General features: G+C 36.4%; 1 protein-coding gene across 1 annotated transcript in view; it reads left to right on the forward strand.

Moving 5' to 3' along the window:
• The window catches only part of ATF2 (activating transcription factor 2), an 81,437-nt gene that overhangs the window by 17,465 nt on the left and 42,897 nt on the right, over window positions 1-21,075 (forward strand). The window contains exons 4-8 of the mRNA XM_007939624.2: window positions 2,142-2,260; window positions 2,405-2,533; window positions 9,059-9,237; window positions 10,583-10,697; window positions 12,765-12,851. Of these exons, the coding sequence (XP_007937815.1) occupies window positions 2,142-2,260; window positions 2,405-2,533; window positions 9,059-9,237; window positions 10,583-10,697; window positions 12,765-12,851 (629 nt within the window). The remainder of the gene's footprint in view (window positions 1-2,141; window positions 2,261-2,404; window positions 2,534-9,058; window positions 9,238-10,582; window positions 10,698-12,764; window positions 12,852-21,075) is intronic.

The following is a 21,075-nucleotide window of genomic DNA, read 5'->3' on the forward strand; positions in this document are numbered from 1 at the left end:
AGAGAGTGGGCACCTCCCAGAACATTGTTTTGTGCCACTCCCAACAGAAATACTCCAGGTGGACACCTTCAGCAATCAGGAGCTCCTCAGTTGCTCATAGCAAATCCCACCTTGGAGTTTACAAAGACTTATGGGTAGAAAAGCCACACAAAGTAATTTACTACACTGCAATAGCCATAAGCAATTTCATGTTAAACAGTTGACTCTTTTCTTCTCATGCCTGATGGGTCCAGTAATTACTGATAAAAAGTGTATTTTCACCTAAATAACACATTACACATTTTTCCAACTGTGCCCCAAGGTATTTTTGTAAGCTTGAAGGGAGGTTGCAGTTGTCAAAAATGTATAACATGCACAGTATTTGTGTAAAAATACGGTATGCTTATTTTGAAGACTTCTTTGTCTTCATAACAAAAAAGTCAAACTCACTGCCTTCCAGTAGGATCCAACTCACAGCTGCCCCTCCTTGGGTTTCTGAGGCAGTATCACTAGGGAAATAGATTGCCCAATCTTTCCTTACAACAAGACTTCTAATGAGCTTTGATAGACAAACTCTTTGGGTATGAATACCCCAGTGCCATTGAGTTGATTCCAATTCACAGTGACCCTGAAGGACAGAGTAGAACTGTCCCATAGGGTTTCCAAGGCTATAAATCTTTATGGAAGCAGACTGCCACATCTTTCTCCCACAGAGTGACTGGTGGGTTCGAACTGCTCACCTTTTGGTTAGCAGCTAAGCACTTAACAAATTATACTCATTTTACTGAATAGTCATGATGGACTTCAGCTAATACATGTACAGTGGGCCCTTGTTACAATGTGGTTTTGGAGATTTTTTTGGTAAAGGGGGCATATTATAACCTGTTAGGTAAAATGATGACACAATAGAATCCCTTTAGTAACCCTAATAATATTAATAATGTCCGAGACAAACCTGCATTATGTCTAATGTGTGTAACAAGTAGGTCATTTTAACATTAAGTATATTGGTATGTAATAAACATAACAGTACTCTAGGTATGTGTGTGGAGAGGACAAAATCAAAACAATAGGTAATGCCAGCTGTGGGGACACAATAATTAACAAGTATGTAAATTTTAATTTCACAAAAGAATTTGTGAATATTTTATCTTAAACCAAGGGTCATCTTTCTAAGAGTACTTTTATTTAGTTTTGGCTAGACCCCTGATAAAACCTATAAAAGTTATGCCCTAAAATGTGTTTAAAAAGTGACTGGAATTTGAATGTGCTCCCAACTTTAATTAATATGAATAAACAGCCATAAGCCAGTAAGACTTAAATGGACAAAAATAAATTTGCTGCTTTAAAATCTACATGGACGTAATTGACATTTGGCCTACAGCCAGTGCATGTGCACAGGTACACACAGTACATGTATTAATGTACATAGCATGATTGGGTATTCAACTGTAGTTGAATGTTTCAAATTGTGAAAAAGTAGACTTGGTTATTCTTCTGATGCCTAGAAATTAAGCAAGAACATTCTTTGGATATGTGACTCTTACATAGCCCCTTATACTAAGCTTATAAAAATACATTAAATTTAAAACTAACTTCAAAGACAGTAGTAAAGAGGTTTTTATTTTATTATTTTTTTAAGGACTCTTTTTTTCAAACTTCCTTTTTCTGCTTTGTGTATTTTTATCAACCTACTAAATATACTCTGTTTTATCTTAAACTTGCCATCATAAAAGATTATGAACAACTATGAAAGGGCCAAGTTAGAGAGAATATACATGCTCTTGTCCTAGTTTTCTTCAAATTACATGTATTTTAAGTAATCATAATTTTTAATAGTGTAAATTAAAGATCTTTATCACTGTTCTTATCACTGTGATAGATAATAATAGTCTCTAGTGGAGGATGCTTATGCCCTTTACTCAGGCGTGGACTAAGGAACAAGGAGAACTTCTTTCATACTTTTATGGTTCATAAAGTTGGAGAAAATACCTTGAACTGCAACAAAAACTTAACCATATTTTGTTTGCTTTAAAGGAAGAGGTCTTTCCAAAGAGAAAATTAACCACTGAGCCAGTCCTGCTAATTTGTTAGTTTACTAGCTATATTTTAGAGTCCTATACATTTAAACCTATACGATTACATTTTGACATTTATTTCAGATCAGACCCCAACACCAACAAGATTCTTGAAAAACTGTGAAGAAGTGGGTTTGTTTAATGAGTTGGCAAGTCCATTTGAGAATGAATTCAAGAAAGCTTCAGAAGATGACATTAAAAAAGTATGTTATTAATCATAAAACAAAAAATATTAAAAAGAGAATACTCTGACAGAACAATAATAATTGTTTAACTTTCCTACTTATTTTAGATACACTAATCAGTGTGTTTGAACTTCTAACATTTTCTTAATGTTTGCATTTTAGATGCCTCTAGATTTATCCCCTCTTGCAACACCCATAATAAGAAGCAAAATCGAGGAGCCCTCCGTTGTAGAAACAACTCACCAGGATAGTCCTTTACCTCACCCAGAGTCTACTACCACTGATGAGAAGGTTAGAAATTCATATTTATGGTAAATACAAACTAAGGGGAAAAAAAAATGGTACGTCTAGTAAAATTTAGTATTTATTCTACATTAAATGTTAATTTAATAAATTATATGTAATTCAGGGTTGTCTTGTAATAGTTTTATATATAAAAGTTAGCCTGCGGATATTCATAGAAATTTCAGGGAAAGAAGTCTATCTTTATATTTAGCTTTACCTTTATAATTAGCTTTTTATTACTCACATAAAAATTACAGAGGAAAACAGCAGTCATGTTAGATAAAACTGGGATCTTTTTTGGTGATTTGGGTGAAAGTTTACAGAACAAATTCATTTTACATTCAACAGTTTATACACATTTTGTTTCATGATGTTGATTGCAATCCTCGTAATGTACAGCTCTCTTCTCACTTCCTCCCTGTGGTTACTTTTCCCTGTGTCCTTTTTTCCTATTCATTCCTGTCCTCTGAGCTGTTTCCCTGTGTGAATACTGCCCTTCTGATTTTCTATGATTGATTTTTCTAAGGCGTATACCTACCTGGTATAAATATTCGCCTTATATGCTTATCTGTTGTTCGGGTGGAAGCCACGGGAATTAAGTTCAGTTCAAAGCCCAAAGGGTGACTAGGGGCCAGTCTGAGGGATTTCACCAGTCTCTATCAGATCAGTAAGCCTGGACTTTTTAATGATTTTGGATTTTGTTGCACATTTTTCCTCCTATTCTATCCAGAATCTTCTATTTTGAACCCTTTCCAAGTGGTTGATAATGGTAGCTGAGCACCATCTACTTCCTCTGGTCTCAGGGTCATGTAGGCTAAGGTTCACATGGTCTGTTAGTCCCTTTGACTAATTGTTTCCAATGTGTGTTTTGTTTTCTGCATTCTAATTTGCTTCGGAGGAGGGGAGACCAATTGTATGAAACTTACTTTAAAAACAATATCCCTGTGTTGTAGTTCTACTTTATCCTGAGTTGGAATTGACTCAGCAGCAACAGATTTGTATATAAATTTAACTTAAGTTTTCTGGGTTTATTTATTTATTTATTTTAGTTACTTATAAACAACAAAAACTTAAGAGACTAAAAACTTTTTGAACAAAGGTTACTTAGGTTTTCAAAGGTGTAGGAAAATAATTATTCTCAGCAATGGTTCTTTGGTACCAGCAACTAAGATGATGATGTTACTGTCTCAGTACAGGCCTTTTGTGGGTAGTTTAGGCCCTTCTTGAGTCTTGAATACTTTGATAATCTGGGACCCACCTGTGTTATAGTTGTTCGATGAGTAACTATTTGTTACATGTATTAAAACTTGGCAGCCTACCTGATCAAAAAGTGAGGGTGAGAAGGAGTACCCAGGTAACATTTGGGAAGGAAGAAAACCGCATCTTGAGATATATTCCTCTGCCACCTAGAAACAAAAGCATTTATATAAAATTGTGTTATTTGAATTTATATTGGTAATAAGTATTGCCATATTAAACAGAAATGTTTGTAACATACAAAATTGTTAGAAGTAGATTCTTGTTAGTTTTCTCAGTTGTCTGCATTTTTATTATAAAGTCTGTAAGAAATAAGCATTTTCTCGTCTTTTTTTATATGAAAATTAAAAGCTAATGCTGAAATAGATGAGGTATGGCTTATAGCTAAATACAGAAACCTTGGTGAACACATAGTAAAATTTCTAATTAACATATTTCAAAATAAAAGGATGTATTTCTTTTGTGATAAATCAATAAAGATATTAATTGAAAAGACAGTGTATGAATACTTCATTTTTTCATCCGTAAGTACAAAAAATGTTTATTTGGAAGCACTATGTGAAACAAAATGAAGAGACAATAGGACACATGAAGAGGCATTGGCAGTGTATATTATTAGATGTTATTCTGAAATCATTGAACTCATTAATGGATTTATGCCATGGCAGAGGAGCACAAAGTAACATAGAGAAAGTAACTTTTTACCTAGAAATAAAAGCTGTGGGTATTCTCAATTATTAATTTTTTTTAATTGTGATTTGGGTGAAAGTATACAGAGCAAATTCCCTTTGCATACAGCAGTTCATATACACTTTGTCTCATGACATTGACTACAATTTACCACAATGCCACAGCTCCCCTCCCACTTCCTCCCCATAGTTACCTCTTCCTATGTTCTTCCCTCCATGCACTCCTGCCCCCTGAGCTGTCTCCCTGGGCATACACAGCCCTTCTGTTTTCCCATGGTTGTTCTCTCCAAGGAGTGTATCTGCCTAGTGTAAATGTTCAGCTCATATGCCTGTCTTTTGTTTAGCTGGAAGCCACAGGAGTGGGTTCAATTCCAGGCCTGAAGGACAGGTAGGGGCCATAGTCTCAGTGGTTGCACCAGGATCTATCAGACCAGCAAACCTGGTCCCCCCTCTTTTTTTTTATTTTGAGTTTTGTTCCACATTGTTCTCCCTCTCTATCCAGGATCTCCTACATAGATCCCGCTCCTGTTCTCTAAAATTTTTGAGAATAATGAAAGATACAGACAGGGAAAACAAAAATGACCTATAAGCCTATAATAACCTATAAGGATTGTTAATATTTTAAGCATTTTTTTTTCTAGATCTATATCTGCATTTATTAACGCAAATATAAGTTAACAGTTATACAGAAGGATCGATGGGTACGTGGAAGGATAGATGGCTACAAAGAAAGATTTGGAATTGCTCCTAGTTTACTCCCCCCTACCACCAGATCTTTTATTGTGATTTGGGTGAAAGTTTATAGAGCAAATTTGTTTTCCATTCAATAGTTCATACACATTTTTTGGCATTGATAGCAACCCTCACAATGTTAACACCACTCTTCCCACTTCTTCCTGTGTTTACTGCTTCTGTCTGTCCTTCTTTCCTGCCTTCTGAGCTTTATCCCTGGATAAATCCTACCCTTTTTATCTTGTGTGATTGATTGTTTTAATGAATGCATACCTCCCTGGTGTTATTGTTCACCTTATGGGCTTGTCTTTCATTAGGCTGAAAGTTGAGCCATGTGAGTGATGAGTTCAGTTCCAGACTTGAAAGGTGTGTGAGGGCCATAGTCCCAGGGGTTCCACCAGTCTCTGTGAGACTAGTAAACCTGGTCTTTTTTATTATTTTGAGTTTTGTTCTACATTTTTCTCCCATTCTATCTCGAACATCCTGTTGTGAACCCTTTCAGAGATTTTCATCTGATAGCCTGGCACCATCTAGTTCTTCTTGTCTCAGGGTCATGGAGGCTGGGGTTCACATGGTCCATTAGTCCTTTGGACTAATTGTTTCCTTGCGTCTTTAATTTTCTTTACTCTTCTTTGCTTCAGATGGAGAGAGACCAGCAGTTGCACCTTACATGGCCACTCACAAGCTTTAAAGATCCCAGTCATTCCTCACTAAAGTAGGATGTAGAACATTGTCTTTTTGGACTATATTATGCCAGTTGACCTTAAACCAAAAAAACAAAACTCACTGCTGACGAGTTGGATCCGACACATAGCGACCCCTTCTTGGGTTTCCGAGGCAGTATCACTGCGGAAGTAGTTTGCCCAGCCTTCATCCCGAAGAGTGACTGGTGGGTTTGAACCGTCAGCCTTCTGGTTAGCAGCCAGATATCTTAGGCACTACGGCACCAGAGTTCTGTCCCCTAAAACTATGGTCCTGAGCCCCCAAGCCTAGCAACTCATTCCCTCAAGGTGTTTAGTTATGTCTAAGAAGTTTTCATAATTTTGCCCTTTGTATACTCTATTCTAGTCATGGATATATTTGCAGCACATACATATGTAGAAATACATTCTGTCAAACATATATATATATATATATATATATACACACACACACACACACACACACACAAATGGGTATAGTCTGTTTGCCTTCCTAGTTTACATTAATATCATGCATTGAACACTCAGCATTAATGAACATTTTCCCATGTCATTGGAAATTTTCTAAAATCTTGATTTCTAATAGTTGTACATTACTTTATTATTTTCTTTATATGTTTAATTATTTGTGTTCTTGTTTGACATAAAGGTTGTTTCCATGTTATCACAATTATTGGAATGCTGTTATATCTTTGATACTAATATCTTTTTTTTTTTTTTTTTAGAAAATGTTCTAGCCCCTTCATATTCAACAGTATTTCATTGTTCATTGCTTACTTTAGGCTTTTTTAGGATGATCTCTTGTTCCTTCATTTCTTAATCATTAGCTTCTCTTGGGCAGAGCATACTCATGCCAAGTTGTAAAAAATAAGTTCTCGACACCTTTTCTTCTTTTTCTTTCTCTCTCTTGTCTTTCACTGTTACCTTCCTAGGTGAGCTCCTCTAGTCCCATAACTTTAAATACCATCTGCATCTTGGCCAGTATACCTCATGCACAGCCACCACCCATCTGTCAGTGGTACTTGATTGTTGTTATAATGCTGAACACATTTCAGTGGAGCTTCTAGACTAAGACCACGTAGAAAGACCTGGAGATCTGCTTCCAAAAATGAGCCAGTGAAAAAGTATGGATGACAATAGTGCAGCGTGCAACTTTCCATGGGAATGGTGTGGATCCAGGGAGCTTTTCATTTCTGTTGTGCCTAAAATCACCATGAGTCAGCTAACAACAGCATGCAGATGATTCCCAGTTTTATAACAGCCCAGATCTCTCTGCAGTTTACCGTATTGACAGTGAACTTCATCTTGACATCTCGTTTTCTATGTCTAATAGAAATCTTAAACTTAGTGTATATATGTTAGAGTTCTGATTACTTCCTCAGTTTTCCCTGTTTCCACATTTTTTCTCCATCCATCTAGTTGTTCTTCAATTCCTTCTTTTCTTTCGTGTTGAAAGCAACAGCAAGTCTTATCAATCTTACTTCTGAAATATATCCTGAATCTATCCTCTTTTCTCTGTTTTCATTTTCCTCACTTTAATCCAAACCATCATTATTTTTTGCTTTGATTATTAACAATTACTTTCTCACTGGACTCCCTGCTTCCATCTTCAGTCTATTTTCTGTTGTTTTTGTTTTGTTTTAATTTTTAATACATTAACTCATGTCATTCTCCTGCTTAAAATCCTTTAATGGTTTGCCATTGCATTTTAAAACAATTCAAACTCTTTACTATAAACTTTCTTTGATCTGGTCTTATCTACCCATCTAACTTCATCTCATGCTACTTTCTGTTGTGTTCATCAAGTATTCCAAGGTTTTTCTTCCTCAGAGACATTGAATGCACTTGGGATTGCTTCCTTTTTCCTAGCATGTGCTTTTCCTTATCCTTTAGTATTAGAACAAAAAGCTCTTTCGCAAAGAAGCTTTTCTCACCTCACTGCTACCTAAAGTAACCAACTCCACTCAGTTAATCTCTCTCACTGTATTGATTACTTTTGCACTTATTTCATAACATTACAATCTGAAATTTTCTTATTTGTTTCACTTCTTTACTTGTTTATTGTCTGTCTCTTTCCACTAGTCCCTAAGTACGTATCATCACTTGTTGACTAAATGAAGTTGCAGTAGTGTAAGATTATGTTTTCCTATGTAGCTTAATAAGATTTTGATAGTAAGTGGTGGCAGCATAAAGACCAATTCAAAGAGTACCAAAAACCAAAACACCAGACTCACTCCCATCGAGTCGGATCTGATTCCTAGCAACCCCTCCTTGGGTTTCTGAAGCAGTATCGCTACGGAAGTAGATTGCCCAACCTTCCTTCTGAGGAGTGGCTGTTGGGTTTGAACCGCCAGGCTTTTGGTTAGCCAGTCAAATGCCTTAGGCATTACGCTACCAGAGGTCCCTCAAAGAGTACAGTATATCTAATTTTAAAATAACTAGTTAAGGAGTAATGATTAAAGACCTTAATCTCTTTGTTTTCTAATCTATAATCTAGGAGAAAGACCACCTCTGAATTGCTGGTTGACTTACAAATCTGTTTTCCTTCAATTTGGAAATAGTTCACTTTAATAATTATTATTTATTTTACATTCAGGATTTCAGATTTACTTGGCCTTCAATATTAGGCATTTTTGGTATAGCAGGCATAGCTACCTGAGATTAACAAACCTTTATATTGTTTCAAGAAATTTCTAATCATTTCTCTTACTGAATTTGTATCATAACACTGTCTCCCTCGACCTGTTTACTTTTTATTGTATAAGGAGAGAGTAGGACTAGGACAATCTCTTAGGTTCCTTCTGGATTTTAAATTCTGTGAGAATGGATTGTATTTTCAATTTTTATTAAAATTCTCATAGAAATATAGAAAAGTTGCTGAGCCTAACTTATTTCTTGATTGATGAGAAAACAAGGTGTGCTGAAAAAACTCAGATTTTTAAAAGTTAAAATAGTACTTGAACATTACATTTGAGCCTTTACAGCTGCTTATATGATTTTCTTTTAATTAATTTAAAATATATTGATTTACTTTTGGGGAGTATATTAAGTATTGTGGATTCTTTTAGAAGTGTGTTACTTTCTGTTTACTAAGGTATATGAATTGACTTGCATTTCTAAATCTACCCTTTCTCTATCTCATTATTAAATAGGAAGTACCATTGGCACAAACTGCACAGCCCACATCAGCTATTGTTCGTCCAGCATCATTACAGGTTCCCAATGTGCTGCTTACAAGTTCTGACTCAAGTGTAATTATTCAGCAGGCAGTACCCTCACCAACCTCAAGTACTGTAATCACCCAGGCACCATCCTCCAACAGGCCAATTGTGTAAGTGACATGGGCCAGTCGTTGAACTGTCCTCTTATGAGTTGTTCGTTTTTCCCATCACAATTCTTCCTAAGGCATTTAGGTGTTCAAATTGTGACCTCAAGGTTTTGTGTGTGTGTTAGTCATATTCTTCATGCCTTGATTCTTAGAAAAAGTAATTAGCTTTCTTAGTATATATATTTTTGAGCAGATTGAAGAATAAATATCTAAAATTTAATTTAAAAAATCCTCATAGAAGGTCAATTTAAAAATTACCCCATCATCAGAGGACATTTCTTTCAGTTCTCATAAGTAGCTTTCCCATGAGAATTTTTCACATTTTACAATTTGGAGATTGTCCTAAATAACCTAACTTGTTCCTTTTTTTCCTCTTCTTTTTTACACTTAAATTATTGTGCATTTAAAATGCAATTAAAAATTAATTTTGTAATTTCTATGCAGTTAGAAAATTTATTTTTAATTGATGTAATAATAAAAATACTGTTGAGTTTGGGGAGTTGTTTTTTTTCTTGTGATTTGGGTGAAAGTTTACAGAGAAAATTCACTTTCCATACAGCAGCTGACATACACTTTTTTTCATGACATGGACTATGGTTTACCACAATGCAACAGCTCCCCTCCAAAATCCTCCCCATAGTTTACCTCTTCCCTGTGTCCTTCCTTCAATGCACTCTTGCCCCCTGAGCTGTCTCCCTGGGCATACACAGCCTTTATATTCTCCCATGATTGTTCTCTCCAAGAAGTATATCTACCTAATGTAAATGTTCAGCTCATATGCCTGTCTTTTGTTTGCCCGGAAGCCACAGGAGTGGGTTAAATTCCAGGCCTGAAGGGCAGGTGGGACCATAGTCTCAGTGGCCCAATCAGGCTCTATCAGACCAGCAAACCTGGTCCCTTTTTTTAAGAAATGATTCTGAGTTTTGTTCCACATTGTTCTCCCGCTCTATCCAGGATCTCCTACATAGATTACTCTCTGAGTGGTTGACAGTGGTAGCTGGAGACCATCTAGTTCTTCTGGTCTCATAGTCATATAGGCTAAAGATAGCATGGTGTACCAGTCCCTTAGACCAATTGTTTCTATGAATCTTTGGTTTTCTTCATTCTTCTTTGCTGTGGACAAAGAGAGACCCATCGTTGCATCTAGATGGCCACTTGCAAGCTTTTAAAGATCCTAGTTGCTGCTTGCCAAAGTAGGATGCGAAATAATGTTTCGTGTAATGTGTTATGTCAGTTGAGCTTGATATCCCCTGCAACTATGGTCCTGAGTCCACAGGTCCAACTACTCGGTCTTTGGGAGATGTTTTGATAAGAGTTTCTTTAGTTTCCTTTCTTTTGTTTCTCTTAGCCCTGTACCAGGCCCATTTCCTCTTCTGTTACATCTTCCTAATGGACAAACCATGCCTGTTGCTATTCCTGCATCAATTACAAGTTCCAATGTACATGTTCCTGCTGCAGTTCCAGTAAGTTTGAAATTTAATCCTTTCCTATTTAGCAAAACTTATGTATGTATTTGCTGTTGTTGTTTGCCATCGAGTCAAATAGTGACCCCCTCCTTGGGTTTCCGAGGCGGTATCACTATGGAAGTAGATTGCTCAACCTTCCTTCCGAGGAGTGATGGGTTGGTTTGGACTGCCAGCCTTTTGGTTAGCAGTCACATGCCTTCGGAACTACACCACCAGAGCTCTCTCTGTGTGTATAGTAATCAGAAAATATAGTTGGGACTGCTTGATTTGCTTATGAAATTGAATTCAACAAAATTGTTATTAGTGGTGAGTAGTGTTCACTACTTGATAATTATGGTGATAACATATACCATTTAAGATAAAAATAATTGGATAGAAAACATTTTTCATCCTCCAAGAATCTTAATTATTTGTATTTTTAATACTAAGAACTTTATTCGTACTTAACTCATTTTAATGTGATAAGATTTGTAGCATTCAAGTGTTAACACAGCTTTCTAATTTTGAAAAAAAAAGATGTTTATACGGTACACTTGCCACGTACCTTCATGTTATCTCAATTACTGTACTAATTGCTTTTAAAAATATACTCTATGAACTTATATGGTCAAATTGGAGTTACAGTTTCTATGATAGCCCAAGCATGTTAAATCTAAACATTCTAAAATATCAGGTAGTACAGTATCTACTTCCCCAATGATGAGATCCAGGTGGTAAGTTTTTTGAGGGACATGTTAAACATAATTAAATTTTGAAAGACAAAATCAACATCTACTTATAATAATTGATCATTTAATGAACATTTAAAAGCATATTCTTTGGAATAATGTAAGTTAGAAATATATTTTTTCTACTGTCATATTTTATAAAGCAGTTTTAATCAAACTCTTCAAATATATCTTCAGCATCCAGCTTTTCATCATTAGAACCACTTTTTGAGACATCTAGCACAGTATTCCAAAGTTTATTTTCCTTTCTCTCTAAATTATTTTAAGATGTAACACTTTTGTTTTTAAGATGTAACACTTTTTCAATCTATTATTCTCTTCTTGGATATCTTACCCCAAGCCCTAGATTGGTGATCAGTGTAATATGACTATTGTGTAGATTTTAATAATTATTTTTAAAGCTTTATATAGGATAACATCTAACACTTTGAGTTTAGATTATGCTCTCCAGAATATTACTAAAATTAAAGTAAAATTTTTATTTCTTTTATTAGTTCTTTCAAATCACCTAAGTATTTAAAATTAACATTGAAATAATTTCAAGATATTGTGTCTTTTTCAAACTGAACTTTGTTGCTCAAAATGGATTGTTTGAGAGACTTTGCATGTGCTCAAATGTAAGATGACTACTTCCTCTTTCTGAGAATATTTTTTGAAGGAGGAAATATTCTTACCCTGTTTTTGAGATTTTATGGGTATCTTATTAAATGTAGCTGTGACTTTCAACTTGATATGAAGGAAGAGATACATTTTAGTTATAATAATCATTCCACATTGATGTTAGTGTTTTTAAAGAAAAGGCTAAAGCCAGAATGGAAAAATCTGTTCCAGATTACTATTATTATTAGAGAAATTATTGGAGATTATCAGTTTCTTTCTTCGTCATTATGCAACATATTAACACATCAAAGAACTTTTAGTTACATATATTAGAAATTTGAATAGCAAAGTTTATTGTTTGAAATTATTTTTTTATGTCTAGTTGTCATAAGCTTTGACATTCTTTTTAAATTCATAATGTGTGACATACTTGTGAGAAATTTTGCATTAATCACTTTGAATATTATGAGTTTTTATAAGAAGAAACCATTAAGAAAGATATTGTGAATGTTAAAGATTAGGGAAGTAGGTTTCTCAGAAAATCAACTTTTGAGGAAATAATCAGGATAGAAAATTAATAAAGATTCTGTGTAGAGATGTAATCAGCTAAAAACAGATTTATAGTTTTCTGATCCTGAAGTCTCAAATAGATTATTACAATAGCCATTGTACAAATAAAATGCAATTTCATTTGAATACATTCTCTAGCAGTTATTTTTCAATATATTTTCCACAGCTTGTTCGACCAGTCACCATGGTGCCTAGTGTTCCAGGAATCCCAGGTCCTTCCTCCCCTCAACCAGTTCAGTCAGAAGCAAAAATGGTAAACAAGCTTTAATTTGTTTTCAAATTTCTTGGGCCTGTTTTGAATGAGTGTTTTTTCATTAAATCCTGCTTAAAATGTATAATATAGATTATGTTTTATAAAATCACCGTATTTTTTTGTCAGTAGCATACCCATGTAGATAAAGTACATGCATGTATGAGCAGAAATGACAAAATTAGGTTAAAAAGTTCTGGCGGAGTGCACCCTCGTGTATACTACTCATGTCTTCTGATATTTCCAGAGATGAATTTCAGCCTTATTCACCCTCATTCAATAGTCCAAAAATGTTACTTTTTATCCTGCTTGTATAATAAAGGTATAGGCCATGGTCAAGAAGTCATGGGTCAAGTTTTGTATTACCACAGTAATTGGAAAATGAATAGTTGAGACTTTGTATTTGCTCTGGGACAGTTCACATCCAAGCCTGAGAGCAGCGGACTTCTTGTAGCCAACCTGTGCCCAGGTATTCCCACTGGAGATAGGCGGAGGGTTGGGCAGAGCGCTGTATGCAGGCCTGCCATAGTCCAAGCATTGGCTGGTCCTGTGTAAAGCCAGGTGGCAGAGGAGGGTATGGGTACAGGCATGTACTGTCTTGGCTGCACTGCAGGTAGCTGGTCTGACCAGTCTCAACCAAGTGAGGGATGCACGACCCCTCTTTGCCCTTGGTTCTCCTACCCACCCTGCAGCGTCTAGGCAAGCAAGAAATTCGAATGGCCCAAGTGCAGTACCCAGCTATGTGGATGTGGCATGCCAGCCTCACCTGCTTGAGTGGTGTCTTTAGCTTAGGATGCACAAAGCTGCATACCTTCTGGGCTGGGGCCAGCCACCATGCTGAAGACTGTTTCCAAGGTAGAAAAAATGTTTTTTTCCTGCATTGGAGAAAGTAGTTTGCAGAGAGGAGAGGAATCCTGCTGGGAGAGGGGCAGCTTTAGAAACTCCAGGGTAGGCCAATGTGGGTTTGCTGTTGGGAACCAAACCTCAGTATCAGGAGGCAGCAAGACAAAGACTTAGTGTTAAATCCTTTGGGCAGAACAAAAAAAAACTTTGAAATTAAAGTCATCAACATGTAAAAAAAAAAAAGTATTGGTATAGTATGTTTATTTAAAATAACACGCAGGCCCTTCAGGTCTGGAATTGAACCCACACCTGTGGTTTCCAGCCAAACAAAGTACAGGCAAGTGAGTTAAACATTTACCTCAAGTAGACACACACCCTGGAGAGAACAATCATGGGAGAAGGAAGGGCTGCTTATGCACAGGGAGACAGCTCAGGGTGCAGGAGAGTATGGAGGGATGGACACTGGGAAGAGGTAACTATGGGGAGGAAGTGGGAGGGGAGCTGTTGCATTGTAAATTTTGGTCAATGTCATGAGACAAAGTATATGTGAACTGCTGTATGAAAAGTGAATTTACCCTGTAAATCTTCACCCAAATCAAAATAAAATTTAAAATAAAATAACACGCAGGGGAGTGCATGGTGTGAAAAATGTGTATCACATGCATTATTTGCATAAAAATATGGTATGCATTGTCTTATACTACTGAAGAACCAGAAAAGTTGGAACAGAAAAGTTTACATTATCATAGTGACTTTGGTAGTGGTACTTTATATAAGTAAATGGGGTAGATTAGGAGTAAAATTGTAGTTCTTGCCACTAGTGGTTTGTCAGTTTTGTTGGTGACTTTTTAACAAACTCTTTCTCCTCCTGGTGGAGGCTAGAAATATTACAACTGAAACTAGACAATTCTGTAACATACAGGGAGCTCTAGTGGCATAGTGCCCAAGACATTTGACTGCTAACCAGAAGGCTGGTGGTTCAAACACACTAGCCACTCCTTGGAAGGAATGGTGGGCATTCTACTTCCATAGTGATACTGCCTCAGAAACCCACGGAGGGGTTGCTATGGGTTGGATGTGATTTGCCGGCAGTGAGTTTAGTTTTGGCTTTTTTTTTTTTTTTCTTATAATATACAAATTAGTAAATGTTATGTAAGATATACAAAGAAAAACCCCTATTTTTGTGTTATGCTTCAGACTTAAGAAATTAGTGTTGGTAAAAGGGATAAGTTATAGATTAGGAGTCAAGATACATATTTTTAGATTTTAATCTTTGCTATGTTATTCACTGAGGAGTCTGGTGGCATAGGGCCTAAGGCATTTGACTGCTAAACAGAAGGTTGGCAGTTCAAACCCACCAGCCACTCCACAGAAGAAAGATGGGGCAATCAGTCTACTATCCGTAAAGATTTAGTGCCTCGGAAACCCATTGGGGGTCGCTGTGAGTTGGAATCAACTCAGTGGCAGTGTGTTTGGTTTTTAGGTTTTTTTCATGTCTTTCACTACCCTTAAGCCAGTTTAATTTTTCTGAGACTGAGTTTACTCATCTGTAAAATAAAAGTATTGTTAAGCATCTTTGATTTCTGGGTCTGTCCTAGGCCACAATCCTATAAACTTTCTAATTTGCTTGGCAGAATACCTTAAGCATTTTTCCTTTTATTAAAATGATAGTAATTCTCACTTATACTTTTTACTATACTTTAAGGCTAATTCTTCCTAACATTAATTAACTAATGTGTCCTTAAGAAATCAATAGGTAATTAGTAAACAAACAAACAAACAAAAAAACCAGTTGATGTTGAGTCAATCCTGACTCATGGTGACCCCTTGTGTTCAGAGTAGAACTGTGCTCCATATTGGTTTCAGTGGCTGTTTTCTTTCAGATGGAGATCACCAGTAGATCACCGATCACCTTTTGGTTAATAGCTGAGCCCTTAACTGTTTGTGCCACCAGTGACTCCAGATAGTTCTTTGACAACTATTATTAGCTTCAGTTCTCTGCTAGGTACTATATTAGCAATATAAATTTATAGATGTAAAAACTATTACATATTATGAGGCTTTGAATTTTCTTACTACTGTTCTCCACTATGGCAAATAATCAATCTAAAGTTTATACATGATAACCTTTTTTAGCAGTAAAAGTTAACATCTGAATAAATAGCAGTTGTCTGAGAAGTATAAAAATTAGCTGGTTATTGGTTTTGGTTTTGGTCAGAGAAGAACCTGAAAATGCAAGGGGAAAATTTTTCACATAATAGTACGTTTAGGTCAGAACTTTAGAAATACTAATACTAATACTTATTTGCTTAATAGCAAAAGAGCTTCACTCTTGTGAAGATGTGGCAGTCTGCTCCCATAGAGATTAAAGCTTTGGAAACCCCATAAGGCAGTTCTACACTGTCCTGTAGTGTTGCTATGTATCAGAATCGATTTGATAGCAACAGATTTGGAACCAACTCGACAGCAATGGGTTGAGTTTTTTCATATAATATAACCATATTTAGGTGATTGCCTGTTTTACTTGGGATAGTAAATAAGATTGTTCTGTTTTGGAATAAATAAACTGCAGTGGTTTTTTTTTTTTTTTTTTTTTTAATTTATTATGAAAAATTTCAAACATTATATGAAATAAGCAGAATAGTATAATGACCTCCCACGTACCCATCACCTGTTGTTGTTAGATGCTGCTGAGTTGCTGCTGACTCCTAGCAACCCTGTGTACAACAGAACAAACACGGCCTGGTCCTGTGCCATGCTCACAATCATTGCTATGCTTGAGCCCATTGTCGTAGCCACTGTGTCTTATGCTACTGTTCTATATCTTGAGGCTCTTCCTCTTTTTCATTGACCAGCAACTTTACCAAGCATGATACCCTTCTTCAGGGACTGGTGCCTCCTGACAACATCACCCAGCTTCAGATATTAGCAATGTATTGCCAACCTTGCTTAGTCTATACCTCAGGCCACTCCCACTCAATTATTTTTCTAGATCTTGTAAAATTTATATGCATTAAAATGAACCAGTATTAACTGTAGAGTTTGGATGAGTAAGTACACTCATGTAACCTATATTCCTACTGTGATCCAGAACATTAACATCTCCCTAGAAAGTTTCCTGCACCCCTTCCTGACCAGCTCCCCTTGCAAAAAACGGTTCTTTGTCATCGTAGTTTATCTTGAGGACATCATAAAAATGGATAAGTTGGTATATACTTTCTGTGTCTAACTTAGCATTGTCTGAGATTTATCCCTGCTATTGAGTGTATGGTTGGTTGGTTGTCTTTATTACCGAGTATTTGTTTCTTTTTAGTGTAGAATATACCTCAATTTCTTTATCTAGTCTCCTGTTGATGGACACTTGAGTGGTTTCCAGTGTTTATCTATTGTGAATAAACCTTCTATACACATTCTTGTGTTAAGTCTTTTTGTGAACATGTATTTTTTATTTCTTGGATAAATACATAAGAGTAGATTTGCTGAGTTAAAAGGTAGGTATTTATTTAAGTATAAAAGAATGCTAAATCTTTTTTGTATTACCATAGCAGGAATTCCAGTTGTTCCACATTCTTGCTAACATTTTAGTTTGTTGATCTTTTATTAACTGTACACATTCTAGAGGTATGTAGCAGTATCTCATGATTTAATTTGCATTTCCTGTTACCTCTATGTATCTTCCTTTGTGAAGTCTTTTTTTGCTCATTTTTAAAATTGGGTTGTTTGTCTATTACTTGTTATAAGAAATTCTTCATGTATCCTGAATACAAGTTTTTTATTCAACTGGTTTATTCTGTTATGTTGAGTTTTGAACCAACATTCATCCTTAGGATACATCCCAGTTGGACATGACTGTTACCACTTTCGTATATTATATTTTGTTAAGGATTTTTGCCTCTCTTTTCTTGAATGATGCTGGCAACTGTTTGGGGGAGGGTTGGTCTACTTTTGTTTTTCTTGTTAATGTTTTTGTCTAGTTTGGTTTCTGGATAATGCTTGCCTAATAATACTAGTTGGGAAGTATTCCCTTGTCATCTATTTTCTGAAGAGTTTAAATAGAATTAGTTTAATAGAATTAGTTTTCTTCCTCACCTGTGAAGCTATCAGGACCTGGTATTTTGTTTGTGAGATGGTATATAATTACAAGTTCAATTTCTCTCATAGATAAAGGACTATTCAGACTTTCTGTTTATTCTTGTGGCAGTATGCTAATTTGTATATCAGAAAAAATGTATCTTTTTTATCTGGTGTTTAATTGATTGTTATAATATTCACTTTTTATCCTTTTGATACCTGTAGATTTGTAGTGATACCACCACTCGTCTGTTTGTTATATTGTAGTGGCTTGGCTTGCATGTTGCTGTGAGGCTAGAGGCTGTGCCACTGATATTTCAAGTACCAGCAGGGTCACCCATGGTGGACAGATTTCAGCGAAGCTTCCAGACTAAGACAGACTGGGAAGAAGGAAGGGGCCATCCACTTCTCAGTGAATCGGCCAATGAAAACCTTAGGAATAGCAGTGAAAGACTGTCTGATAAATTACTGGAAGACATTATTAATAGCTCTGAAACATTGATGTAGTGCTGGAAGATGAGTCCCTCAGGTCGAAAGGCACTTGAACCACAACTGGGGAGGAGCTGCTTCCTCACACTAGAGTCAACATTAATGATGTGGATGGAGTAGAGCTTTTGGGACCTTCATTTACTGATGGGGCATGACTCAAAATGGGAAGAAGCAGCTGCAAACATCCATTAATAACTGAAATGTGGAACATATGAATGTGGGAAAATTAGAAGTTATCAAAAATGAAATGAAACACATAAAGATTTATTTCCTAGGCATTAGTGAGCTGAAATGGACTGGTTTTAGCCATTTTTAATCAGACAACCATATGCTCTACTATGCCAGGAAGGAAAATTGAAGAGGAATGGCATGGCATTCGTCACCACAAAGAATGTTACAAGATCTGTCCTGAAGTGCAGTACTGTCAGTGATAGGAAATATCCAATACATATACAAGGAAAAGCAGTTAATACTACTTTTAGTCAAATATACACACCAACCAATAAAGCCAAAGACAAGGAAATGGAAGATTTTTACCAACTTCTGCAGTCTGAAATTGACCAAACATGCAATCAAGATGCATTGATTATAACTAGTGATTGCAGTGCAAAAGTTGGAAACAAATATCACCAGTAATTGGGAAGCATAGCCTTGGTGATAGAAATGATGCTAGAGATTGCATGATTGAATCTTGCAAGACCAACGGCTTTCACTGCAAATATGTTTTTCTAACAGCATAAAGGGCAGCTACACGTGTGGACCTCACCAGATGGAATACACATGAATCACATCGACTACATCTAGGGAAAGAGCTGATGGAGAAGCTCAATGTCTTCACCCAGAACAAAGCCAGGAGCTGTGGAACAGGCCATCAACTGCTCATACGCAAGTTCAAGTGGAAGCTGAAGACAATTGAAACAAGCCCATGAGAGCCAAAATATGACCTTGATTATGTTGTTGTTGTTGTTATGTGCCGTCGAGTCGGATCCGACTCATAGCGACCCCTCCTTGGGTTTCCGAGGCAGTATCACTACGGAAGTAGATTGCCCCATCTTCCTTCCGAGGAGTGGCTGGTGGATTTGAACCACCAGCCTTCTGGTTAGCGATCAAGTGCCTTAGTCACTATGCTATCAGAGCTCCCGACCTTGATTATAGCCCACCTGAATTTAGAGACCATCTAAAGAATAGATTTGACACATTGAACACCAAGGACCAAAAACCAGATGAATTGTGAGATGACATTAACAACATTATCCATGAAAAAAGCCAAAGGTCATTAAAGAAAACAGGAGAGAAGAAAAGACCAAAATGGATGTCAAAAGAGACTCTGAACCTTGCTTTTGAATAGAGAGTAGCTAAATCATATAGAAGAAATGACAAGATAAAAGAGTTGAACAGAAGTTTTCAAAGAACAGCTTGAGAAGAAAGGTCAGTTATTATAATGAAGTGAGCGAAGACCTGAGAACACGAGTGGCATTTCTCAAGCTGAAAGAATTGAAGAAAAAATTCAAGCCTCAAGTTGCAATGTTCAAAGATTCTATGGGCAAAATACTGACTGATTCAGGAAGCATCAAAAGAAGATGGAAGAAATACACAGAGTCACCGTACAAAAAAGAATTGGTGGATGTTCGTCTATTTTAGGAGGTGGCATGTGATCAAGAACCAGTGGTAGTGAAGGAAGAAATTGAAGTTGTGCTAAAGGAGTTGGCGAAAAACAAGGCTCCAGGAGTTGACTGTGCATTGAAATGTTCCAACAAATGGATGCCACACTGGAGGCACTTAACTCATCTATGCTAAGAAATTTGGAAGACAGCTACCTAGCCAACTGACTGGAAGAGATCCATATTTGTATCTATTTCAAAGAAAGGTGATCTAACAGAATGTAGAAATTATCAAACACTATCATTAATGTCATATGCAAGTAAAATCCTACTGAAGATAATTAAAAAATGGTTGCAGCAGTGTATTGGGACTTTCAGAAATGCAAGCTGGAATCAGAAGAGGATGTGGAATGAGGGATATCATTACTGATATCAGATGGATCTTAGCTGAAAGCAAAGAATACCAGACAGATGTTTACTTTGTGTTTTACGGACTATGCAAAAGTATTTTATTGTGTGGATCGTAACAAAATATGGATAACGTTGCAAAAAATGGGAATTCCAGAACACTTCATTGTGGTCATGAGGAAGCTGTACGTAGACCAGGAGACTGTCATTTGAACAGAGAACATGGGGATACTATGTGGTTTAAAATCAGGAAGAGTGTGTGTCAGGGTTGTATCCTTTCACCATACTTATTCAATCTGTTTGCTAAGCAAATAATCCAAGACGCTGGACTATATGTAGACACATGCAGCATCAGGACTAGAGAAAGACTCATTAACAACCTTTGATATGCAAATGACACAACCTTGCTTGCTGAAAGTGAAGATGACTTGAAGCACTCAGTGATGAAGATTAGAAACTACAGCCTGCAGTATGAATTACACCTCAACACAAAGAAAACTAAAATCCTCTCAACTGGACCAATAAGCAGCATCACGATAAATGGAGAAAAGATCGAAACTGTCAAAAATTTCATATTACTTGGATCCACAATCAACACCCATGGAAGCAGGAGTCAGGAAATCAGAAGACGTATTGCACTGGGCAAATCTGCTGCAAAAGATCTCTTTAAAGTGCTGAAGAGCAAAGATGTCTCTTTGAAGACTGTTGTTGTTGTTGTGTGCCGTCCAGTCGGCCCCGACTCATAGCGACCCCTCCTTGGGTTTCCGAGGTAGTATCACTACGGAAGTAGGATTGCCCAACCTTCCTTCCGAGGA

This window comes from Orycteropus afer, unplaced genomic scaffold (genome assembly GCF_000298275.1).
Source record: "Orycteropus afer afer isolate SDZICR_OR568_19922 unplaced genomic scaffold, OryAfe1.0 scaffold00001, whole genome shotgun sequence".
Classification (NCBI taxonomy): Eukaryota; Metazoa; Chordata; class Mammalia; order Tubulidentata; family Orycteropodidae; genus Orycteropus; species Orycteropus afer.